Source organism: Nothobranchius furzeri, chromosome 12 (assembly GCF_043380555.1).
Source record: "Nothobranchius furzeri strain GRZ-AD chromosome 12, NfurGRZ-RIMD1, whole genome shotgun sequence".
NCBI lineage: Eukaryota > Metazoa > Chordata > Actinopteri > Cyprinodontiformes > Nothobranchiidae > Nothobranchius > Nothobranchius furzeri.
Genome location: NC_091752.1, coordinates 22,056,464 through 22,082,791, shown reverse-complemented (window position 1 = coordinate 22,082,791; position 26,328 = coordinate 22,056,464). Strand labels below are relative to the sequence as shown.

Here is a 26,328-nt window from a genome sequence, read left to right as displayed (position 1 = left end):
GAGGACAGCTGTGAAAAGATGGCTTTATGATTTGTGATTTTATTTAGGACGATTGTTTCACAAGCTGAAGAATTAATTTTAATTGATGACCAAGGTGAACCACAGACAAGTGATCAACAATCACCCACAGGAAATACGGTGACACACATTCTGTTGTTACCTTAGTGGAAGTTAAGGTACATCATGTGACCATGGCAACATTCAAATATATTTTAATCTTGTAAAAACTAAAAACACTTCCATTTCCTTGCAGATCACCCAGTTCCTTAAATATAGGTCATCACCAGTGATTAAATAAAGAACAAGTACATACCTGAAAGTATTTTAATAAAATATGTTCTGCAAGTGAGAAAACTGCATTCTTGTTTTGACTTGTAGTGTTGCAGAACAGAGCTGCACAGCTCTGCTTTTGATAATCACATAACACAGACATTTTCCAGCTGTTTTCAGTAAAAAGCAAACACAAGTCTCCATGAGGATCCTTCCCAAATATCCTGTGTACATTTCAGCCATTTTACTGTTCTGTAGGGACATTGAATCTCTTTGTTTTTTGAGGATAAAATGTAAACAAAAGTTCCCTGTAAAGAGTGTGATTGATATTAATTCACTTGCTTTTCCCTCGCTATTTGAGTATATAAAACATTCAAATCTGAACTTCCTGCTCACTATTCCAAGATCCAGGAAGACCTGCTAAAGGGAAAAATACAGTTTTCTCCCTCCTCCCTCCCTGTCACTCTGCTTTGCTTGTTAAGACCCTCCCTTTTTCTGTCCTCCAATCCCTTTCTTCTCCCTCCCTCTCTCTCTCTCTTTTAGTGTCAGTGTTTTGCAGGCCAGACCACAGACAACTCCACAGCCATCTGTATCAGATTCCCTCTAATATGTTCTGAAATACTCTCACACACAATTAACAGGACAACTGTATCTCAGACGGGCCACGTTTACACTGCTGAAACACTAAACAAGGTGAGTCGACTTTAAAACACCAGAATTCTTACTTTTATCATCTGTTTTTGATTCAAAGAAAATTGTCTTTACAAATCACTCCTTATCAATCTGATCTCACATTTTCACTCTCCTCAGGACTCCACAAATGTTCCGACAGATTACATCCTGGTAGGTTTCAGTGTTTTTTTTTTTTTTTGAACAGTTAACTTTTTCAAATTCTGATAATTCGATAATGAAGAGCATGGGTGACAACTAAGAGAACATGTGATGGTAAAATGATGCTTTGAAATGATGAGAGAGTCTGGTTTCGGATAAATGAAGTACATGCAGGTGAACACAGGTTTATGAGGCAGATTCGGCATTTCTCTCTGATTGCACTGTAAACACGTTTGTCAGACTAAATGTTTTCTTGACTTGTAACTTACTAAGTAAAACTCAGCACCTCCTACTTTCCATGAACGTTTCAGGAGCAGAAGACAAACCCAAAAAGGCCACCCCATTCTTCTCAAAGATAAATAGAGATTGACTCAACATTTTGGTTTCCTGTTTGTAAAATGTCATTGTTCTTCTAAGAAAAGCTACACTTTCCACCCACGTCAATCTTTAGGGAACTGTTTAGTAAGTCTTCATTTCCCCTATATTTGCATCTTCCTCATTTGAAAAACTGGTGCATTATACGCTCTTCTTCCTGTTTCCAGGTGCATTTACACAGAGCACCTGTCAAGAGCTAATTGCATCCAGGAGCCTGCTTTTTTTCTGTTGAAGATCTACACTCTGACCTGTAAACATGGGTTTGTGTGAGAACACGAGGAGCTGGAGGTGGCAATGTGGAGCTGTGATGGGAGTGATGCTGCTGGGGATCAGCTTTGCTCAGACCGTATCTACGCAGGCCACCTGTTCAGCGGGTGACGCCTCACAGAACATCACCCAGCCCCAGTATCAAGACACAGTGATCAGCATCATCGAAGCTGGATTTTTGTCACCTTTTGTCCAGAATTTCCTCCACACGGTCCAGCCTAACACTTTCCCTAAAGGTATGGGTCGTCAGTCCTGCTCACTCATAACCTCAGATCAGCGAATCTGAAGTGATCTTTAATCAGGTGTATTTCTGTTTCTGCTTTGGATTAAAAATTAAAACCACCAATTTTAACTCCAGCATTATGAGCTTATTCCCAGAACTGGTCAGTCAGAAGGTAAGTTAATGGACATTCTTGGGTCTTACCCAGTTAATGGTTAACATTAATGTGCCTTGAGGTCTGACACTGTTTCCCAACATTCTTTTGTTTGCTCTTGTATTATGCTGTAATTGCCCTTTATTCTTGTTTATATTACTAATATAACATTGCCTCATATTGATTTAAAGGAAATGAGTGAATGAGGAACAAAAGCCTCCCTGACAACTTATCACCTGGGTCAAACTCATAGAAAACTATTTTTTTAGTTAAAGGCCACTTTTACTATAAAATTTAAAGATACATTATATAAAAATAAATGAAAATTTACCTTCTGTGGTCAAATTTGGTTACTGCAGCCTATTTTCAAAACACACAATTGACAATCTCACAACTGTTCCGTGAGTTTCGTGGCCTGTGGCGGATCAGCACCAAAAGATTCAAAGTAATGAGTGAATACGGGTCAAAGTAAGCTGATAAGTAGACAAATACATTTCACTGTAATACTGAGTTGTTGGTAATTGAAAAAGTAGATTGAGATTTTTTTTAGACACAACTATTTGTTTCTAATTTACCGTTAGCTCAACGCTAGCCTCTAGCCTTCTTTACCCAATATAATCGTGAAACAAAAATATGTGGCTTCTTAGGATTACAAGAAATTACTTCTGAGTCTCTCCTGTTACTTATTTAGGATTTTTACAAAATGCAGCTGCCTTTTGCTGTCTGGTGTCAAATTACAAATCCTGGTGCTGCAGTGTTAGCCGGCAAAGACAAACTACGGCCTCTTTGGCCATTTTGAAAGAGGAAAAATGGACCCATCCGACTGAAAAGGAAATCTGTTCAATGTAAAATTCCTTCTAAAATGATAGAGACATTAGACATTTTAATTATTTTTATATTTTTGGGGATTATTACACTCTAAAATTCATACTTATTGTACCTTTAACAATTTTTATAAGGGATGTTTGATAATAACCATAACGCACGGTGTTTGTATTAAAGTGTTAATTTGGACATTTTTACTCTTAACCCTAACCCCAAACTCTTCATCTACTTATCCTCTCACTCAAAATTTCAAAATATGACAGTTCAGAGTTTGAAATGTTTTTGGTTGTTTGACACAACTAACCTACATAAAGTTGCAGTAGTTCTCATATTTTGTGCAGATAATGTTTACAATTCATGGTAGGAAACAGGTGATGTTAGTTATCTAAAATTAGTTGTTTTTTCTTTTTTTATGAAAGGGGGATCCCGCATATATTGTTGACAGTTTATGTTGATATAAAAAATTAGGAGTTAGACTATATCGATATATCAGTAAAAAGGCCAATATCTAACATCCCTAATTTTTTTTAATCAAATAGCAGTTCTCCACATTTAATGCTCCTTTTTATCCTGGAAGAAGGATTCGAAGCTCGCTAAACTAATCTTGTCTGATTTGATGACAGTAACATTTGTGGTCCATTATGTCTTTTCACACAAAACCTAAAATAAATTGTTGCTGTTCGAAAATAAGTGCTCTCTATCTTTCTTTTTTTCTATCTTTAAAATTCATGGACATCATATGTGACATTCATGGCACAAATCAAACAAGACCAGAAAATAACTTTTATCTTCTCATTGACTCCGATTCATTTTCTTTGGCAGTTGGGGACCCATGGTCCGGAAGTAAATTGACGTGATTTAGACTCCCTATAAAGGCTAACACTTCTACCCTTTGTGACTAAAGGAAAATTCACTTGATGGCTTATTCATAACTTATAAATGATTGCAAAGAAAAGAATAGAGAAATGGATGTTGGGTGTCACACACATTGCAAGAGAAACATAACACCCGAAAGTCCCTTCTCAGTTACCTGCAAAAGCTTTTGTGAGAATAAAAAAATCTACAATAACAGGGTTTAGAGCTACTGTAAATGAAGGGCTTTATATTATCATTTTACCTGCGGGCCCAGGTGGTTTTCTGACAACACCATGATGTTGGTGTCAGATTTCCTCTGTCACAATGGGAAATAGTGAAATGTTTTATGTAGGACAGGCCACACCATCCCCATGACAAAGTTTTTTTTGTTATTATAAATGACAGTGCATTACTTTTACTGTTTATGGCTGTTTATGTATCATAAACACAAAAAGGCTAAAATAGAAATTTAAATTAGCAACTACACTTTCAGTTTTTAAAATACTTATCAGTAAAAATATTTTTGATTACTAGTAATTAGAATTGACATGATTTTACACGATTTACACGATTTAAATTTAAACTGATTAAGTAAATAGGTTAGGCAATATTACAAGCTTTTGCTTCTGCCTAAACCTGTTCAGTCATGAAATGCTCAAAAGTTAATGTGATTGTACGGGAAATGTGTAGATACTAAAATAGATAAGCTATACAAGTATATGAATATACATGTTTGGGGAGGTATGGATATATATGGATTTATGTGTATGATATGTTACTGTCTACACAAATTACTATTTTTGATGATGATGACTGAATAAAATTCATTCATTCATTCATTCATTCATTCAAGATCATTATCTCCATTTTTATTTATAGATTTTGTCCTGGATGTTGTCCAGAATTCTGGAGTCATCCTATCAAATCCAGAATTCATAAAGAAAGTGAGTAAACATTACGTAGGATGCTAAATTCCATGAAAGGTGACCTTCAGAGTATTGTTTTTTGGGTGTTTGTTTCACCCGCTGTGTATTTCTGACCAGGTTCTGGTTTACGAAGTGGGGTTCCTGGTGTGTGTGGCCATCGGTGTTATGTACATAGTTCTGATGCCCATAGTTGGCTTCTGTCTGTCCTGTTGCCGCTGCTGTGGCAACTGTGGTGGGAAGATGTACCAGAAGCAAACACCATCCATTAACTGCCTCAGGAGGACTCTTTACTGGAGCACACTCATGATCACAATCATTATCCTGTGAGTATTCAGGTGTATGTGTGTGTGAGTGTGTGTGTTTGTTTGTCTTTAGGTGTCACGATGATGCATTAAGTTTAATTCACTGGTTTTGTGAATTTGCCTCTGATCAGCTGTGCTTCATTGTCTCTGTACACTTTTGCTTATGTTGTAGTGCAGGCAACATCTGTATGTTCAGAAGCAACCAAGCTCTCAAAGCAAGCGTGAACCAGGGTCCTGAAGAGATCCGCAACATCATAGGCAACGTCTACACCTTCCTCTCATCTGTACCTCAGGCAAGAGAAAAAAAAATACTTTTTTTGAATAAGTGAAAATGTGGAAATGCTTACTCTAAAAAATGAGATGAGGATTAACATATCAAATTCAAAGGATTTTTTAGGACTCAATTTGTACTGACTTTTTTTTTTTACAGTGCAGGTTAAATAGGGGGATTGTTGATGTCATTTGCCTTTTCTTTCTCAATTTCTGTGTTAAAACCCAGTGGCATCCCCAGAAATTTTTTTTAAATGGGGGGAGTGAAAATCAATCCCTGTGGTATCTACGAGAGGGAGTTTAGCTTGTAGCTGGACATTGTAATGCTTCTTCATTGTTTGTCATAAAAAACCCTGTGCATCCAACACATTTACATCAAATTTAAAAAACACAAAGATTTCTGAAAAAAAAAGCGAAAGTTCGAACAGTTTTTTTTAAACCAATTTTTTTGTTTTAGATTCTTAAAACTGTTTAATTTGCCTGTTTTTGTTTCGACAAAAAATATCCAACAAAACTATTGGTGTTTCAACTTTTTTTTAAATTATGATTTTTAGTGACATACGTTTTTTTATTTTGATTTATTAAATACGGTAAATTATTTATTACAATTGTATTCAAATACATTCATTTAATAGGCATAAAATTTTATTGTATGTCTTGATTTAAAAGATGAATTTAGCTGTGTGAACATTAATGTAATTTATTAAGGGGGTGGGGGAGTGGTGGCAGGTGGTTTTTCCTAAGAGATCCAGTTGGGTGGCCAACAATTTTCCAGGGGTGGCTATGAACCCCAATGGCCACTCCTTGAGGGCCCTAGCCTGGCAAGCCAGACTAAATAAATGTATGATTTATTTTATGTATGTATTATTCTTTGCAAAGCAAGAATTTGGTCTAGAATTTGGTCTAGGGCTGCATGGTGGCGCAGTGGTTAGCACTGTTGCCTCGCAACACGAAGGTCGCAGGTTCGAAATTCGGCTGCGGCCTTTCTGCGTGGAGTTGCGTGTTCTCCCCGTGCATGCGTGGGTTTTCTCCGGGTACTCCGGTTTCCCCACAGATCACAACATGCCCTATAGGTAAAAAAAAATTGTAAGTCGCTTTGGGTAAAAGCGTCTGCTAAGCACATAAACATAAACATAGTTCACTAGGCTATGAGGGCCCCACTGTTAAAACTATCAGAAGTCTCCAGTGTGCTCCTGTTCAGTACTGCTTGTATGCTTGCACCACCTTTAAGTCTCTGATTTAATAATTTTTTATTCTGCAGAGTCAACACCCTTATCACAAGACACAAAAGAACAGGAAACAGTTGAAAGAAAATCACTTATGTTTACTTGCCAAAGTGTTTAAACATCTTTTTATTTATTTATTTATTTATTATTTATTTATTTGTTTGTTTATTTATTTATTTATTTATTTTCATGTCCTGTCTGGCTGCCTGTCTGGCAGAATTAATGCCTGAATGCTGGTGACAAGCCTTACAGATTTACTCTCAGGTGGAGCATCAAAGCGTCTGCTTTTAATGTCATGCCTGATACTTAAAACTTTATTGTTGTTGTTTTCTGAATGCTTTGTAATTTCAACCGGACATGGAGACAGAGGTGAAAGAGAAAGGAAGAGACGGGGGGGGTCCACGAAAATAATCAATGATGAACAAGAGTCTGCTTCTAGAACTGCAGAAAAGGGACACACAACAATACAACAGGAGCAAGCTATTACTGCATCAGCTTGAAGAAATGTAAAATCAACATTGTTTTACTGAACAATCACACGATAATAAATCACAGTGCATTTAGTGCCAACCACAGCCTTAAGACAAGTGTTGAACGTGCCCAAGTCCATTCTTATGAGAGCACCATGTGAGCACCTGTGTATGTACATGCGCTTGTTTATGTAAGGTTTCTCTATAGGAGCGTTCAATAGAGAGTGTGAGGGGCCACAGATATGTCCCCCAAAGATGCATAGGAGATGGAGGGAGCTCCAAGTCCCAGAGATCCAGGAGCTGCCCCAGAGCACAGGGACCCCAAGGAGACCGCGACCAGAAAAGCCCCTGCCCCCCTCGAGAGGCGCAGAGGATTGCCTCGGGGGGCCACAACCAGCAGCCGGCAGAGTCCCGGGAGATATCAGCGGCAAGCCCACAGGCCCGCCCGCAGCCTCTCACCCCCCAGCCGACCGAGCTCGTGACCCAGCAACCCGGGACCCAGGGGCGACCACTCCCGCCGGGGACCCAGCAGAGCCCATGGACCCAGATCCCACTAGGCAGCCACCGGGATTGATCAGGCAGACGCCAAAAATCTCAAACCCCCTGACCGGGGAGCCGCAAACACTCAGGCCGACCAAGGCATCACACTCCACACCAGGTGTGGCAGGGGGAGGGGAGACGAAGATGTATAGCATCAAAAGAATTCCCAGGAGAAGGGAGGAGTCAAAGGCCCCACCTGACATATACAGTCATACAAAGACACAGTCACACACTCCCTCCCTCATGCTCACACATACACATACAACCAAAGACTTACAAAAATGCACGCCAGACACCCACTCATGCTCCCCATACACACCCTATTCACTCTGGTCCCGGTACTGCTGCACATGGGGTACAACCATTACCGGTTCCCAGAGTTTGACCCTTTCTGCTGGGGTGCTGATGAGCAGGCTTCCCTGCCCAACGCTGAGCAAAGCAACCCACCACCCCAGACCCCAGCAGACGGCCAGATCCCCCTCCTAGCCTCCAGCCCCGGGAAGCCACTTTCGAATATAGTGCAGCCATTTTTAATAATAATAATAATAATAATGCATTGAACTTATATAGCGCTTTTCTAGACACCCAAAGACACTTTCACACACTCTCACATTCACACACTGCTAGTGATGGTAAGCTACTTGTAGCCACAGCCGCCCTGGGGAGGTCTGACAGAGGCGAGGCTGCCATTTGGTGCCGTCGGCCCCTCTGACCGCCACTAACACAGGCAAGTTGGGTGAAGTGTCTTGCCCAAGGACACAACAGCAGGATACCCCTGGCGGGAGCTGGAATCGAACCCATGACCCTCCAAACATGAGGCAACCCGCTCTACCACCTGAGCTACTGCTGCCTTCAGCGATCTTCAGATTTTATGTGTTACTGCTTATAGGCCTCCGAGGTACCGTGCACTTTTTATACAGGAATTTTCCGAGTTTTTATCAATTCTGCACAACTCTTTTGATAGTATTATTTTAGCTGGTGATTTTAATTTACACATAGATGACCCTGCAGACCCTTTTACCACAGAATTTTTAAACATTTTGAGTTATATGGATTTTACACAACATGTTGCATAACCAACCCACAACAGAGGACACACCCTGGACTTGGTCATCACGTATGGTCTGTCCACCGGTGTGTCCTCTGTCGTGGATTTAGCGATCTCAGATCATTTCTGTGTGTTTTTTAACATCACCAGCATAATTCAGCAGGAGACCTCTGTGAGAACTGTAATGAAACGCCATCTAACCCCTGAAGTGGCTGCTGGTTTTCTGGAAACTTTTAAAAAGATCCCTCCTATTAATTTAAATGCCCCCTGTGATTTTTCTTCAATGATTTTAACAGTAGACTTAAATCTACTCTGGATATGCTCGCTCCACCTAAACTTAAAAAGCTACAGCCAAAACCGGCTTTCCCTTGGAGCAATGAAAACTTAAAAATGTTGAAAAGATCTTGCAGGGCGGCAGAGAGAAAATGGAGGAAATATAAGAACACAATTAATAAACAAATATACACTGAATTATTAAAATCATACAACAAAGCAGTTAGAAATTCCAGAAATAATTACATTTCTAAAATCATCCCTGAACACAAAAATAATCCCAAAATTCCGTTTTCCATAATTACAAATATTTTGGGTTGTGAATTTAGTTCTCTCCAGAAAACCCCCTCGGATGCTCTCTGTGAGGAGTTTGCAGCCCACTTCAGAGGGAAGGTAGACACCATCAGATGTAACATTTTATCCTCCCAATGTCATGCTGCTCCCGATCAATCTGAGAGTGTGTGTCTACCTGAGGAAACACTGGACAGTTTTGTCTTGGTTGAAGCTGAGATTATAGATAAAGTTTTCCCCTCAGTGAGGCACACCACATGTGTTCTGGACCCTATCCCCACAAGGTTTTTTGAACAATTTTATGACTCTTTTAGAGATGAGATTTTAGCTTTGATGAACTGTTCCCTTCAGACGGGGGTCTTTCCTGCTGCTTTTAAACGGGCGGTGGTCAGACCCCTGTTGAAGAAGAGCAATTTAGATTTTAATGACTTTAACAATTTTTGACCGGATTCCAACTTACTATATTTAAGCAAAATTTTAGAGAAGCTTGTTTTAATACAACTTAATGATTTCATCAACCACCAACATGTCCTAGAGAAATTTCAGTCTGGTTTTAGGGTGAACCACAGCACTGAGACGGCCCTTCTGAAGATTTTAAATGATTTTAGAACAAATTATGATGCTCAGAGGGCAACAGTGTTGGTTCTGCTGGATCTAAGTGCTGCCTTTGATACAGTAGACCACACTATTCTTTTAACCCGTTTAAAATAGATTGGCCTCTCTGGTGCTGTTCACAGTTGGTTCACTTCCTACCTCACAGACAGGACTTTTATGGTGAGTTTGGATACCTGTTCCTCTGGGGTCCACAGCATCACATGCAGTGTGCCTCAGGGTTCAATTCTAGGCCCAGTACTTTTTAACCTCTATATGCTCCCTCTGGGCAGCGCCATCAGGAGACATGGGGTGAATTTCCACAGTTACGCTGACGATACACAGTTGTACATCTCCGTGTCTCCTGATGACGCACAGCCAATGGAAACACTTTTTAACTGCATTTTAGATATTAAATCATGGATGACTGAAAACTTTCTCCAGCTCAACCAAGGCAAAACTGAAGTTTTAGTCATCGGTCCTGAGACCCAGAGAGAGAAACTTTTACCTAAACTACAATCAATGTCTTTTTATCCATCACTACAAGTGAAGAATCTGGGTGTTATTTTCGACTCTGAGCTGACTTTTATCCCCCACATTAAAAACATCACAAAAACAGGTTTTTACCATCTTAAGAATATCGCCAGAGTCTGACCCATTCTCTCTCGGGCCAATGCGGAGACGCTAGTGCATGCTTTTATAACCAGTAGAATTGATTACTGCAATGCCCTGCTTTCTGGTCTTCCCAAAAAGAGCATCTCAGGTTTACAACTTTTACAAAACTCAGCAGCACGTGTCCTTATGAAGACTAGGAAGCGGGAGCACATCACTTTGGTTTTAAAATCACTCCACTGGCTCCGCGTATGTTTCAGGATCGATTTTAAGGTTATTTTAATGGTTTTTAAGTGTCTTAATGGTCTCAGGCCTTCTTATCTTTCAGAACTGCTTTTACTATATAAGCCCTCGCGGTCTCTGCGCTCCTCTGGCAGCTGTCTCCTAATTATTCCTAAAGATAAGACACACACCCACGGCGAGGCGTCCTTCAAGTACTACGGCCCTCGCCTTTGGAATGGGCTGCTGGAGGACCTCAGGGCCGAAGGGAACGTCCAGGCTTTTAAAAATAGGTTCAAGACCCACCTTTTTAGCTTAGCTTTTAACTGATTGCTATTTATCTAGTCTACCTTGTTTATATATATATATATATATATATATATATATATATATATATATATATATATATATATATTTATCTCTTTTAATTAATTTTATTATTTTATTTACATCTTAGTGTTTTTACATCTTAGTGTTTTTACATGATTATGTTTTCTTTTACTATCTTTATAATCACTTTTTATCAGCTTTTGTTATTTTACAGTTATATATTTTTCCTCCAGTGTTTCCTCTGCGGAGCCCTCTGCCTTGGGGCCGGTGGTCGGCGGCGGCGGCCGGGGCGCTCCTCGGGTAGTGCCCGGGCAGTGGTGGGGGTTTCCGCCCTCCCCCCCCAGGGCGTCATGGGCCCGTGTCTTGGCTGCTGCCGTGGATCTGTTACTGTCAGGGCAGATGGCTCTGCTGATGATGTGTCGTCCATTACCTGACCCATCTGAACTCAGCCTATTGTTTACTCTGTTGTTCACGTATGTGTGTGTGTGTGTGTGTGTGTGTGTGTGTGCGTGTGTGCTTGTATCTGGGTGATTGTATGTCCACCTTGGAAGTTGGTTGCGGGAGGGGAACCGTAATTGTCAATTGTTTTATACTTGGGGAGGTGGGCTGGGATGGGAATATGGGATCTATGGGGCCATTTTAATCTGTGAAGCACTTTGAGTTGCATTTTTTTTGTATGAAAAGTGCTATATAAATAAAGTTGATTTGATATGATTTGATTTGAAGTGACAACAGAGGTGTGCTAAGACCCCTAGTCTCCCTCCGCCTGCTCCAATATAGTGTTAGTGCGTGTTGATGAGATGTATTCCATGGCTGTGGTGAGCGGGCATCATCTGGCCTATGCCAGCTGATGCCACCACACTACCCCACTTGCACCCACAGCCCTCGGTGTCTAAGTGCAGTTTAAAATTGGAAGTGAGCACCGGCACTCGGGATGAGGTTGAGAAATCCCCCTGCCAAATGCCGTTGAATGTGCTCACTCCCAAGGCCCTAAGTGTGTGTTTGCGTGGAATGTTATTGATGGAAGTGTTTAAGGTGCAAATAAAATTGGGGGGCAGGTTGCCACAGGAATGCGGAAATGGGGTCCATACCTGCACCCCCTGACTTGTCCACCCCAGAAAAGTCCTATGTGCATGATTGTGTGATGATGTGAGGGAGCAGGAGGAGAAAAATATGTGGGGATGGGGAGGAATGGCTGGTTGGACTTAAGCCCTCCAGGGAGCCAGCTCCCGCACTGGCCCCAATAGCCACCTGTGTTGTCAAAATGCCACAGAGGGCATGGAGACCCCAGCCCATCTCACCAGGGTCCAAAGCAGCAACATCACAGAGTTTCACGGAGTCCGAGGGCACCAACCCAGCCCCATCCCAGCAGAATATCTACTCCCATCCCTGCATTTGCACAACTTCCAGAATATATAAGACATAGGACACCCAGGTAAGGTTGGGTCCTCCCCCTCCTGGACATCCCCCTCCCCTGTGATGGAACAGCAGAGGAGCCAAGGTCTACCCGAGGCCCCTGAGCCCGGGCCAGGCACTGCCGCATGTTCCTGCCTTCTTCCCGGCAGCATACATGTCAGGACCCAACCCCCAAGACTCCGCCCAGATCCCCACACAGGGTCGGCCACCCCCACACCCCGAGCCCTCAGGCCCAGTCCCGCTCAGGGGCAGTGCAGCTGCCAGGCAGCGACCCATGGCCCCCGCCAAGACCCCCAAGGGGGTGAAGTGGCTAAATATCATTAGCTTGTGTTACTTGTTGCACTCTTTGATGCTATTCAGCACACACTTTAAATGTTTGCTTTCCTTCTATTTTATCTCCAGCAAGTGAATGATGTGGTGAATGAGAGCCGCAAAACCATAGAAAAAGTGACTAGAAACTTAGACAGTAAGTATAAAAAACGAATAACATTAAAAACAGAAGAACCGAACATTTTTCCTCCTGCATGACATCAGCTCATACTGATTTATTTGCATGTTACAGACATTGGACCTCAGATTGGAGCAAACATCCAGCTGAGCTTTAATGGATCTCTCTACCCGGCTCTCCAATCAGTCAAACGTCTCAGCCTAGGTAAGACCTGCCATTGTGATCTGTCCCGAGTCAGCGCGAGTATGTAAATACTTCATGTTGATCTTGTTGGGTGTGCTGCACAAAGACCATTCATTCATTTACTAAAAAATGAGCTTCAAGAATCTGTTACAGTTTTATTGGTTGAATGAATGACAGATACAGGAAAGATAAAAATTATACTAGTCTAAAGAATAAAAGGAACAATAATTACAATCACAGTGCTTATTAAGATTTAAAGCAGAAAATTGAACCTAGTGCAGTAATTTCCATAATCTGATCATGTTTAATGTCTGCAACAATTAATTAACAACAATTAATTAATTAACAATTAATGTAAGTACAACATGAATCACTCATGTTTAATGTCTGCAACAGTACTGGGATTAGAGCTTTGAAGTTCTTTAGATTACCTATATTAATTTGTCATGTATTATAGGCCGTGGGTGTCCAGGAAGTTTTGTAGATATGAGTCTGCAAGCAGTGGAGCCTAACGGTTACTCTGAGAAACTGAAACCTGACCTGTGGACATTCCTATGCCTAGGGGCCCATTGTGTCAGATAAAAAAAAAAAACTCAACAGGTTTTAACTAGAAAAACTCACTATGATTGTATGCATGCTTGCACCAGATAAAGATAAATTAAGTTCTGAAATCAAATATTAACATTTTCACATGAGGAAGTTCATGTTTTCCAAATAGTCTTGAGGAAACTTGGTAGATACCTATGAAGAATTGTTTTGTTGCTTTTCCAAAAGCAGGCGACAGTTTTTGAGTCATTCAGTGCTCAGCGTGGATTTTCAATTTTAGGATTTTTAATTAAATTCTTGCTGTTAAAAAAAAAGAAGTTCAGCAGCACACTGAGGGGTTGTCTTGACCACAGTTAACCCTTTGATGTCAACCAAAGCAAAATTTAGTCCTATATTTGACTGAAGCATGCAATGAACCTAAAAAAACAACAACAAATACATGAATGAAAAAATAACTGGTTTAGCGACACATAAATCCTTCAAGATTGTCTTAAAATAGAATCTCTTTCCAAATTGTCCAACCAGAACCTAATATGTGCGTGCTCTTTAATTTGTCCGATCAGAGATCCTGACAACTGAATCCCAGCTGGACAACTTGAACTCATCCTTGGTCCAGCTGCAGTCCAGCGTCGACCGTGTCCAGACCAACATCTCCTCCGTTAAAGATCAGCTCAATCAGACACTGAACAATCCAAACTGCATTGATTGCAGCTCACTGATTCCAGAGCTACAAAAGCTAACGCTAGATATCTCAATTAATGTAAGTACAACATGAATCGCTCTTTTTTTCTTCTTCTGTTGATGCTTTTGAATGGATGAGTTAGTTCCAGGAATAGTTGATGACAACAGGAGTTAAGCAAGAGGGCTCAGAACATTCCCTCCTGGAAGCTCAGTCATGGAAGACATGAGTCAGTTTACCTAAAACGGGGAGGATCTGCTTTTACTTGCATCATCAACAATACACAGGAAGGCAGAGTCATTGTGACGGATGATGATGATGATTTGTTCTCTGATCTCCTTTTCAAAACCTCTACAGATCTTTTTAAAACTTGTTCCTTGGTCTTACGTCTCATATTTATTTACTTATAGTTCATTTATCTGATTTCTAATTTAAAAACAAATGACCAAAAGTGTTGCTGTTCTCTTATTTCCAGTGTTGGGAGTAACCCGGTACAAAAGTAATTAATTACTGTAATGCATTGCTTTTTGCTATAATGTGGTAATGTAAGGCATTACAGGGAAAGAAAATGGTAATATTTACTCGGTACAATTGTCAGTAATTACAATGCATTTTTAAACCCAGAATCAAGATGTGGGTTTCCTAAAAATTAAAATTGCGGGAAGCTTGAAAAAAGATCCAGTATCCACAACTCATTGCTGCTGGAGCGCAGCGCATATTAAGCTTTTTTTTTTTTTTTTGCGTTCGGTAGATCCCTTTGGCTGATTAGTTAGAAAGTAGGACATCTAGGAAACAGTTTTTCTGGAAGGTGGAGAAAACATGCAGGAAGGTTAGAGAGAGAAAGGGCAGGAAATTATTTCAAATAAAATCAAGAAAACAAAACAAAGTGCTTGAAAAGAAAAATTGTAGGTAGACTTATCCCCAATACACATTTTTACCAGTGAAAAGCAATAATATATAAGCATTTAATATTTATACAAGTGATAGAATCAGATCACCCCAGAAGTCTGTCCCACATCCAGGGCCGTATCTAGGCATTTGGGGACCATGGCAAATATAGGCTTGGAGCCCCCACCACCTCACTCCCTGCTCAGTTAATAGAAGATGGCAGCGTGCTGAGAGTACAGATTGTTGTTGCTTTTATTTAATAAACAATCATTTTAAAGCACTGTTATTATATCTGACTGTTTTTAACAGCAATCCTAGCTCAGACACCACATCACTTTCCACATATATGTCATGAGCTCACTGAGCGCCAGATTACCAGATTCATATTGAAGTTGTGTTGGTGAAAGTAACTTAAAGTAATGCAAAAGTAGTGTAATGCCTTACATTTTAAAATCAGTAATATTGTAATGTAATGAATTAATTTAAAAGGAGGGTAACAAGTAATAAATAATGCATTACAGTTTTGAAGTAACTTGCTCAACACTGCTCATTTCTACTCATCTGTAAATTGGCTGCTGTTTGGCTAAACGATGTGCTTTTGTATTGTTGCACTCTGCTGCCCTCTTCTGTTATTTAAATGTACTGCATGGTTTAACACGTTGGTTTTTTGTTTTAACGCAGGCTTAAATGTGTGTGTGTGTGTGTGTGTGTGTGTGTGTGTTCCACAGGAACCAAACCTGCAAAAAATTCAGTCAGCGATTAATGAAATGGTCCGCGTTAATCTCTCATCCAAAATAAGTCAGGTCAGTAACAACTTTTTAAAGAAAAACAACAAACTGTAACTAAGGAATGAGTAATTAAATGTGGAAAAGGGAATTCGTGAAACTGGGAAAGATTAGTTATAAAACATCAAAGGTGATAAATGAGAGAAACGTATAGAAAACTTTTTATATGATTTCACAGGCAGAAGACAGTTTAGACAGCATTCCCCAGAGGCTGACCAATGAAACCAAGGATGTTGTTAAAAGTGAGTAAATATAAAAATTTCAGACTTTTAGTTTAGTTTAGTTTTGATGCAGCGAGTTTTAATATTCCCTTTAACTTTTTCTTGTTTTTTTAGACAGCAAACAAGTGCTGGGTGACATAAATCAGCAGATTTCCAAGTTTTCCAGTGAGATCCCACTCTCAGCTTTAGATAATGTTTCATCGCTCCTGAGCCATGCACAGGAGCAGGTGGACAAATACTCACTTCAAATAGAGAGCTTTGAAAATATTAGGTACAAAACACGCACGCACACACACGCACACACACGCACGCACGCACGCACACACACACACACACACACACACACACACACACACACACACACACACACACACACACACACACACACACACACACACACACACACACACACAAAACATTTGTGTGAAAGATGATTGCAAAAAATTTCTATTTTTTATTTTCTTTTGTAGATGGGCTGTGTGTGTGGCCCTGTGCTGTGTTGTTCTCCTGATGGTTGTGTGTAACCTCCTGGGTCTGGTTCTGGGCCCCCTGGGTCTGACACCAAACGCAGACCCAACAAACCGCTCCCCCACAGCAGACTGTGGAGGCATCTTTTTCATGATGTGAGTTCTGTACTGAATGAACAGCATATGATCACCAATCCCTGATGTCGTCTTTGACCTCTGACCTGGATGTGGTTGCAGGGGTGCAGGTTTCAGCTTCCTGTTCTCTTGGCTGTTCATGATTGTGGTGTTGGTGCTGTTCCTGCTGGGTGGAAACATCTACACTCTAATCTGCCAGCCGTGGAACAATGGGCTGCTGCTAAAGGTAGTGAAACATGATTACAGATCTCTTATCATTTTAGAAGATGCACATTTATATCGAAGCGTTCTACTATTTTACTTTCCAACTTTAGTTTTTTTTTCTTTTATATATAGCGCCAAATCATGACAAGAGTCGTCTCAAGGCACTTCACATAGTAAACTTTCCAATACTGGTCAGTTCATTAAGGCCCTGTCCACACGTAGCCGGGGATCTGCCAAAACGTAGATATTTTTCTACGTTTTGGCCTGTCATCCACACGAAAACTGAGTTTTTTCACACGAAAACGGATCTTTTTAAAAACTCTGGCCAAAGTGAAGATCTGCGTTTTCTCCGTTTTGGGTGTCTGCTTGTGGACAGACAAAACCGGAGTTTTAAGGTCCGCAACGTCACTTTCCGCAACAAAAAATGCTGACATCACGTGTGCGACCTGTGTTTACACTAGCCGGCAGCATGGATGCCCTCAGAGCTGCGCTCTGTCACTACCCGATCCATCAATTGTCCAAGCGCTTTTTGCTTGTTTGTTTTGCAAGCGGAATTACTGCTCCTTGCGGAAGACCACAGACGAAGGACGAGGTTAAGAACGGGGGAAGTACTGCCGCCTACAGGTCTGGCATGTCCTTAACAACGTATTTATCCGGGTACGTGTGGACAGAGTTTTTTTTAAAACGAGGTGGTGTGGATGCAAGTTTTTGGAGGGGCGGATATTTGTTTTTAAAAAAACCCGGCTACGTGTGGACTAGGCCTTAGTCTATCAGAAAAAAGTTTTCTATATAAGTCTAACATCCAAAAGGGTCACTTTTCTCCTATATACTGATCAACACAATAACTTTTCATCTACAGAAATAAATCCACTTTCTACGTGACCTTCTAAATCCAGAAGGTTCTGCTCAGCGCATGTTGACATTCCATGAAGACAAAACATTCAAAACAAACATTCTCACCCAAGGTTCCTGCACTCACTGTGTGAACGCCAGACGTCAACATTCTTCACTCTGAAAAGTGAATAATCATATGTGATGAATGAACAAGATGACCGTAAATGAAATGTTTAAATAATCTGTGCTTAAATCAATGAGTTTGAAATGACTATTCTTCGTACAATGATCCATTTATATCACAAATCACTATGTGTTTGATTTGATTTGTAGCTTCTTCTGATCTGATCAGATCTGGTTTGTTATCCCGTTTAACTAGACAAGATCTAGAAAGACTCGAGTCGTCAACGTCACACTCAGGGCTCTTAGATGTTCATCAACTCTCCTTTCCCTGCAGCTACCTTGACTTTTTATTTATTTATAAATCATCAAACTAAAGCCTCTTTTCACACAACCCTTTAAACCCAGGCCTGGGACAATGACAAACCATGGTTCTACCTCTGCCATGCCCCATAGCTGAAATGCACAAATACCGTCGTCTATTCTTCTAAGCATGACACTGCACTTTTGCCAGAACTTATTCTTGCAATGTGGACCATTTAACAGTTATTTACATACTTTTTTCACGACCTGATTGTTACTTAAACAATGCAAAAGTCAGCATGAACTTTTTGTATTAAAACAAAAATAAAAGATTTTTCTTTTGTTTCCACAGATTGTAGACACCCCAGGTTTAATTCCAGGACTGGATCTCGGCCCAAACGTGGGACTTAAGACCAAAATCAACATCTCTGATCTTTATAGGTATGCTGCTGACACAAAACAAACCAATAAACACATTCTTCACAGCCACATCATTTATAGAATAAGTGTTTTACCATTTTTTCATCGTTTCCATGTTGTTTATGTTTGTTGACAATCTTTAGAGACTGTGTAAAGAACAAGCCGCTGTGGACAACTCTTCACTTAAATGAGCTGATAGACCTCCAAGCGCTTCTCAACATATCCAGGGTGAGTTTTGTGCCTCACTTTTAGTGACGAGGATTAAAATGTTTGAAAGTTGTACTACTTCCTCTCTGTTGATCACATTCAGTACACGGGGCAGATCCAGGGGCAGTTCAACAGCACAAACATCACTCTATCCATAGATAATCTTCTGAGCCCAGAATTAAAAAGCCAGCTTGGCAATTTCTCCGCCAACCTGGAAGATTTCAACACCTCAGCTGTCACACAGCAGGTAGGTCAAGCTGCTGTCATTATTTAGGTGACACCTGCAGCCGTGATCCCTCACTTCCTGTTTTCCCTCTCGCCTCAGATGAACAGCGTTTACCTCATCAACCTGAATCAAACTGCAGACAAAATTACAAATCTCAGTAAAGTCCAAGTGAGTCTCATTATACTAATACCCACTACTACCACAACACCACGTCTACTTCATTTATGTACAAATCTGTCTTTTCCCTGTTTTTAGACAAACTCAAACATAAAACAACAACTTTCAGATGAAGCCACAAAACTAAGGCAGATCCAAGCTGGCATAGAAACAAACATCTATCCACAAATGGTGAGAGCCATTTCCATTTCCTCAAACGTCCTGCCTCCATTTTTAAAGGCTATTTGTTTAAATCTAACAAGATTGTTTTTTTTCCCACGAAGAAAAACCTGAATTCGTCTATCAACACTCTTCGATTGACCACAAGGCAAACGAATGTGAGTGAACCAGCTAACGCCTGGAGCTGTTAGGGTCAGAGGTCGCTGTCCTCCCCCCCCTCCCCCCCCATAACTCTCCTCCTGTCTTCTCTGGCTTTTCCAGGGAACAGTGGGGGAGGTGCTGAGCTCTGTTGGAGCAGCACAAGACTTCCTCAACACAAACACAACACAGATCGTAAAGACCGTGAGTAGAAGCACGAGTCACATGAGTCGGGAGAAATGTGCTCCATGTGGTCTGTTAATGCCTGAGGTCGGGCAGTGACTTAGCAGAAAGGGGCAAATGGGGAGGTGCTGTGTGCGTGTGTGTCTGTGTGCGTGTGCGTGCATGTGTGTGTGTGTGTGTGTGTGTGTGTGTGTGATGGTTCCATATCCACAGGGTATGAATCACATCTACTGTCCAACCAGGGTTATTTTTAGTCATGCTTGTTTGAAGGGAAGCATTAGTTGATTAAGATACACAGAATTTCTGCTTCTACTGAAACTGAAGCTGGCTGTGCCTGGAGTTGGTACAGATTTAGGTAAGCAAGCATTTAGGATCTCTGCTCCATCAGCCTGGAGCCAGCTACAGAGTCACCTAAAACTAGAAAATCTGGTCTCATTTGGTCATTTTAAAATGGGGGCAGTGGTGGATGTCAAAACGTTCTATTCTTTAATGTTGGTCAAATCTCTGTACTATTAATGCATCATGTCTGGTATGTTTCTCCCATTGTATCAGTATGTGTGTGTATGTAGGTGCGCATGTATGTGTGTACGTACACATATACGTGTGTGTGTGTATACTGTACGTATACACATGTATATGTTACTTCCTAACATTGGTCGAACCCTTGTAATGTCAAAGTTTTATGTTTGTTCAATGTTTTTTCTAACTGTATTTTATGAGAAGTTTTAATGGCGGCCTTCTAGGCCAGGGCACCTTTGCAAAACAGACATGATCTCAGAGGATTTCCCTGGTTAAATAAGGGTTAAAATAAAATAGATTACGATTTAAATGACCTTTAATAGCCATTTCAAGTTTAAAATGGTGGGATAATAAGTCTTAATATCCTGAGTTTTCTCATTTTTGAGTCCATTTTAGGTTAAAATTATTACTTCTTTTTTTTACAGAGAAATACAAAAATAAAAGTTTAATTTCATATTTAAGTGTAAACCTCTACTTGGCTTTTTAAAATTTTGTATAAAACAGGAAAAATTACAAATGTTCTGGCACTTTATTAACAAAAATATGAGAAAAATATAGAATCACGTGATGAAAAATGCTGAGAAAAATAAAAAGTTATTAATACCAGCTGTTGACCATTTCTCTACTTTTAACCATACTTATTAATAAGATAGAAGCCCTGACTGGTGCTGTGAATGAAATTAAATGTTTTTATCGCTAATTAAAACACATTTTAAAGTTGTATCACCTTTTACTTTGATGCAAGGTGAATTAAAATGTACAGCTCACCTCTATTTTCAGTCAAACATTCTTATTTGAACAACTCCTTTTTAAATATTTAGGCATATTTGTTTCAGAAATGTAATTTCCACTTCATCAGAAATTAAAAACGAATTTAATATTTTCCATAATATAATTGCCATTATTTTCTGTTATTTCTAGGAAAGCAGGAGGTTTTTAGACTGTCAGCTGGGATACTTCACTGCCTTCACTAACTGGGCCAGTCTCACAGTGAGTCCTTTCAATTATTTATCCATAATTATAGAATGAAATGTTGTTTTTGCACATCGTTTGCTGTGATGCACGTGTTCTTCTTCAGATCACACAGGAAGTGGGGCGCTGCGGGCCGCTGGCTGGAGCTGTGCAATCTCTGGACGTCATGTTCTGCTACAGCATAGTGGAGTCTCTGGTGAGGACCGGGTGTCGATAATTAAACCATCTGGGTTGATTTTTATCACACGATCTAGCAAAATGTTTACTTATCTTTCCCATTATCTTCTAAAGAATGCCTTCTGGTTCAGTCTGGGCTGGTGTTTGATCTTCTTCATCCCCAGCATCATCTGTTCTATCAAACTAGCAAAGTACTACAGGAGAATGAAACACTCCAACGGCAAAGATGAGTAAGTTGGGGGAAAAAAAAACGTTTTTATGTGCACATTATGTTGCAGATCCATTGCTGAAGCGCTCATTGTCTGTTTGCAGCAATCACATCCTCATGAGCCACATCCCACGGGCTCAGATGAAAGTGATTTGAGAGGACACCAGATGTGTGGCTCAGCTTCGAGCGACTGTGGGCACAAATGTTGCATCACTTGATAAAATATAAGCACATGTGGCCCACTCGTTGCACAGATGTGGCCCATTATCTTCCTTTAAATTCCAGGTTTCACCATCAGGGGGCGCAGCAAAACAACAGAAACTGACTGGTGTTAATTTGCAGGATAAGTCTTTTAAAAGCGGGTTTAGGGGCGTGGGACATTTCTAAAGATTTCTTTCAAAGGTGTTTATCTGCATACATTTCATATCTGAACTAAGCTGCTGTTAACACACTTTATTAGCTTAATGTTAAGATTTATAGCGATGCACAGTTCTGTCAGTTTTGATAGAAATGTGGTTTGTCCAACAGGAAATGACCTTATTTTTGACCAAATTCTTACTTTTTACTCACACTTAATGTTATGAACCACAATTTCTTGAAGCCTGATTGAAACACTGGTTTGACTTAATGCTGTTAATTAATTTTCTGTTTATATTATTTATTAATTTTCAAATGTTTTTTAATATAACATTTTTTTTAAATCCTCCACTTTAAATGTTACAGTTGTCAGATGATATTCATGAATAAGTAATGGTGGTTTTTCCAACATTTAGTCCTATGAGTAGATAGTGTTGGTTTGTTACACAGCACTTTATCTGGTCTGTTCCTTCAAAGTGAATGTAAAAAGTTTGGAACATTTCTATTAGTTCTTATGCTGTGAATAATAATAAAACAAGTTCAGGGAGTCCCTCTGTTTTTTTAACCAAAAGATAATCTGCCTACCAGCTTGTATAGAGACTGAAATCAAGCCAGATTGAACAAGTCAACATAATACACTTATTTTGTATCATCAAAACCCCAAAAGTCCTTAAAAATGCATGTAAAAGACAAGAAATGTGTAAAAATTTGAATCAAAATTAGATTTATAGTTAATCTGAATATTTTGTTCAGTTTAATCTGTGGATTATGACATGCTGTTAGGTTTTACCTCAATAAATGCAGAGCCCTAACAGGGCCAAGCCTTAATGGGGCCCTAAGCAGGTTTCCTTTTGGGGCCCCCCATACCAACAAGTTAGTGATGTGTCGGTTGCGAACGAACCGGCTCTTAAGCTCTTTGAAGTGAACGACAGGAGCCAGCTCGTCATTGGGAGCTGTCCCCTCTTGCTTTGGTGAAAGCTAAAGGCAATTGGTCAACATGTGTAACTGTGTGTCCAGACTGTCCACACACAGAGCAGCAGGGGCGGGGAAGAGGGAGGATCAGACTCTGACACACAGCAGAGCACATGCAGGTGGAGGGAGACGAGAGGGAATGAGGAGGAGGAAAAAGGCGAGTGAGAGGGAGGAGAGTGCGACGAAGACGGTGAGAAAATGAGCGCCAGCAGTCGGAAAGTGGAGATTTCTTAAAGTATTCAGTTATTAAATCCATAGAAATGATAAATATTTGATATATTGCATTTTGTCACATTAGCACATCATTTTACATATAGTTTTGCATTATTTTGGTTAAAAATGTACTCTACGCAACAGAAAATCTGAGGAGCCACTTGGGAGCCGAAAGAGCCGGCTCTTTTTGGTGAGCTGAGCCAAAAGAACTGGCTCTCTAAAAAGAGCCGAAATTCCCATCACTACATCAAGTACACTCAATGATTCATCATTCCTAGGCTACACCATTTGTGTAACAGTACCATTAGCATCTTTTGTAATGAGATTACAGCATACAGGTGTTATTATGGCTAATGATTTTAACTTTACAGGAGTAGCAAACCAACAAAAGTGCTCTAATTAATTTGCATTTTGAAATGCAGAGTGTTATTTAAGTGTGGTAAATTCATTCAACAGTTTGAAAGTAACATCAGCAGACCAACAGTGAAAAGTAAGGTTTACTATCTTTTGTTCATGCATTTGAAAACATGTAAAATATACTGCACTAAAATCAAATTACACTATAAAAAATAATATAGCTCAGTTGTTTTTTCATGTGAAATATTTAGTTTATTATTAAAGGTGTGGAACTCTGAAAATCCATTTTTATTTATTATTGCCAATTATAATCAGTCATTCTGAGACATCTTTTGTATAATCATTCTGTGTGTTTCATCTAAATGCTTTTTTAAGTTCTTTGTTTAAAGACAGGAAAGTTATTAATTTTTTTTACCTTGCTAACAGTTTCGATCGCTCCTGCGATCTTCAGAGCTAGCCACTAATGACGGCGTCACTTCCTTCTCCGTTTATTCGCGGGCAGCAGAGAACGGTGTGGCCCTCTGCTGCCAGCGCTCTCCTCACTGAGGACTTAGAACAAAAAGCCAATGCCACTGCCCCCCAAAGTGCAAAACAAAATAATGGAAACTCTATGTAGAAGACATACTAGAAATCATACCAAGAGGACAAACAGGGACACTAACAAAAGACCTGAACAATATTGACGACACAGACAACATAAAATTCACAAATGAGGAAGAAACAGAATGAACATGAACATAAGCAAATAAGAAGACGGGACCCTGAATATAAACACACACAGGAAACCAACACACACAGACCAATGTTTATTATGGACATCAGAACACCCTACTATACATAAAAGGCCAGTGATCAATCAGAACATTATACCACCGAGCAAACATAATAACAGAAGAACGAAACTGTAAACATATACAAAATGCTTTAAAGACCTGTGGATACCCAGCGTGGGCAATAAACAAAGGAAAACAACAAAAAACAACAGAAAGAAAAGACCAACCAAAAACAAACAACCAGAAAGCCAGAAAAACTAAAACCAAAACCAGTGATAACTCTTCCATACATCAAAGGCATTACAGAAAAAATAAGAGCAGCAATGAAAAACACAACATACAACACCAACAAAACCACACAACAGTTAGAAAAATACTAGTACACCCTAAGGGCAAGAAATCAGCAGGACATTAGTGTGGAGTCGTTTATGAAATACCATGCAAACTCTGCAGTGAAACATACATAGAAGAAACCGGATGCCAACTCAACACAAGAACATCAGAACATGGCAAGGAGGGAAGGAAACAAGCCAAAGAAGAACAAGAGCAGTAAGACAAGCAGAAAGTACAATAAAGAAATCAGCCGTAACAGACCACTGCACAAGGGAAAACCACATAATGGACTGCAATGGTACAAAGATCATAACCACCGAACAACACAGATATAATAGATGGATTAAGGAAGCCATAGAAATGCGGAGATGTGGGCACTACACCATGAACAGAGACGAGGGGGTCTACAGATCATGCATGGAACTGTGCCATTGGTGAGGAGAGCACGGGCAGCAGAGGGCGACACCATCCTGTGTGCATGCTGAATGTGAAAATAGTCTCTTACACCTACCTCCTGCATTAGCTTCTCATAGAAGATAGACGGTGAAACTAGGATTAGAAAAGCCTGACAGATCTACCGCACACTGTCACTTAGTGTTTGTGGTCTCACGACGGGGAAGGCTGGTGTTGTTTTAACGTCCTTACTTACGACTTATAAGGAATTCTTTCCTGCTAGACACCACTGAAAAGAATTGATTAAAAGAGTGTCCTACCCTTTTTGAAACATTGTTTTCCTTACCTCATTGGAGCTCTTGGGGGCCCCTTGGTGTTGGGGGGGCCAAAGCAATCACTTAATTCACATATGTCTTGGACCGGCTCTGCATAAGAAATCCAGCTCTTCTGTTACAGTTTTATTGACTTTATATTTTTCGGTAAACACCTTTTTAAGATAATAAAACTTGGAATTTTTGTGGAATAAAAACAGAAAATTAATTTAGAGGTTGAAAAACAAGCTAAGAATAAAAATTGATTTCAGGCTCTTCGATTCTTTTCTAAAAGAGAATTAGTAGTGTTTCATTTTTAAATTAACCAATTTCAAACCCTGTTTTTACTTTGTGATGTCAGAAAAGCAAAGAACAAAGAGAACTAGGTCTGTTTTTATGCTTGAAACCCTGGAAAGATCTGTGTCATATAGCAATTTCCAGAGAGGACAAAACACCTAAACGACTCAAAACATTTTCTTTTAATCCAGAAATACTTAGTCTTGAACTTTATTAAAACGTTTAATTGGAACTGAAATTATTTCATTAAAAAAGCAAAGCGCAGTTGCTTTCTAAGATCAGTCATTCCATTTCAACAACACATCTTAGTCCTAAACTAGTTTGCATGAATAACCTTTGTGCTGATCAACATTTAAAGGAAAGCCAAAACTGGACTTTGAAGCAGTGATCCATGGAGAGCTGCATAATGGTTCTCAAATCAGTAAACTGGGTCAACTCAAACTTCTAAATTTCATCGCCTTCTTTGCTGCATATTGCAATTAAAATGTGCGATGATGCACTCTTCTTCTGTGGTGGTGCATTAATCTGTGCCACTCTGCAGGATAGTCCAGCTGCTCAAAGACAAGCAGAGGACGCATGGTTTGGAATGCATCACTGTTCACCAGCTATAATTAGAGTGAGTGAATCGATGGCGTTCCAGGAGCAGCAGTCTGACCTAGGGCCTTGTAATTGGAGATGCTGGATGCAGGAAAAATCAATATGAATGGAGGAGAAAAGGCAAAGGTAGGAATCAGGTACTGTCGGTTGATTACATCATCTTAGTTTAGTTAAAACCCCTCCCTTTGCTGCTGATGCATCTTTACATGGAGGGG

At 40.0% G+C, this 26,328-nt stretch overlaps 1 protein-coding gene across 2 annotated transcripts; it reads left to right on the top strand.

Annotated features, from left to right (window-relative positions):
* Positions 1–830: 830 nt before the first annotated feature.
* Positions 831–22,414, top strand: prom2 (prominin 2). Of its 2 annotated transcripts, XM_015944313.3 has the most exons (26): positions 831–963; positions 1,081–1,113; positions 1,413–1,563; positions 1,644–1,979; positions 4,677–4,741; positions 4,841–5,046; positions 5,198–5,318; positions 12,714–12,777; positions 12,874–12,963; positions 14,052–14,248; positions 15,784–15,858; positions 16,019–16,082; positions 16,176–16,332; positions 16,532–16,684; positions 16,766–16,889; positions 18,477–18,565; positions 18,688–18,772; positions 18,855–18,998; positions 19,077–19,145; positions 19,233–19,325; positions 19,418–19,471; positions 19,575–19,655; positions 21,075–21,143; positions 21,232–21,321; positions 21,417–21,532; positions 21,615–22,414. In XM_015944313.3, the coding sequence occupies exons 4-26, from the start codon at positions 1,733–1,735 to the stop codon at positions 21,664–21,666; spliced, it is 2,505 nt and encodes an 834-aa protein (XP_015799799.3). In that variant the 5' UTR covers positions 831–963; positions 1,081–1,113; positions 1,413–1,563; positions 1,644–1,732; the 3' UTR covers positions 21,667–22,414. The 2 variants fall into 2 exon arrangements, with proteins under 2 accessions (XP_015799799.3, XP_015799800.3); XM_015944314.3 differs by lacking the exon at positions 1,413–1,563.
* Positions 22,415–26,328: the final 3,914 nt, after the last annotated feature.

Excerpts from the sequence above, each read along its gene's own strand:
- prom2 (XM_015944314.3), top strand. The coding sequence starts at position 1,733 with ATGGGTTTGTGTGAGAACACGAGGAGCTGGAGGTGGCAATGTGGAGCT. Across the intron at positions 1,980-4,676 it reads GCCTAACACTTTCCCTAAAG|ATTTTGTCCTGGATGTTGTC; the intron begins GTATGGGTCGTC and ends TTTTATTTATAG. Across the intron at positions 18,999-19,076 it reads CCTCAGCTGTCACACAGCAG|ATGAACAGCGTTTACCTCAT; the intron begins GTAGGTCAAGCT and ends CTCTCGCCTCAG.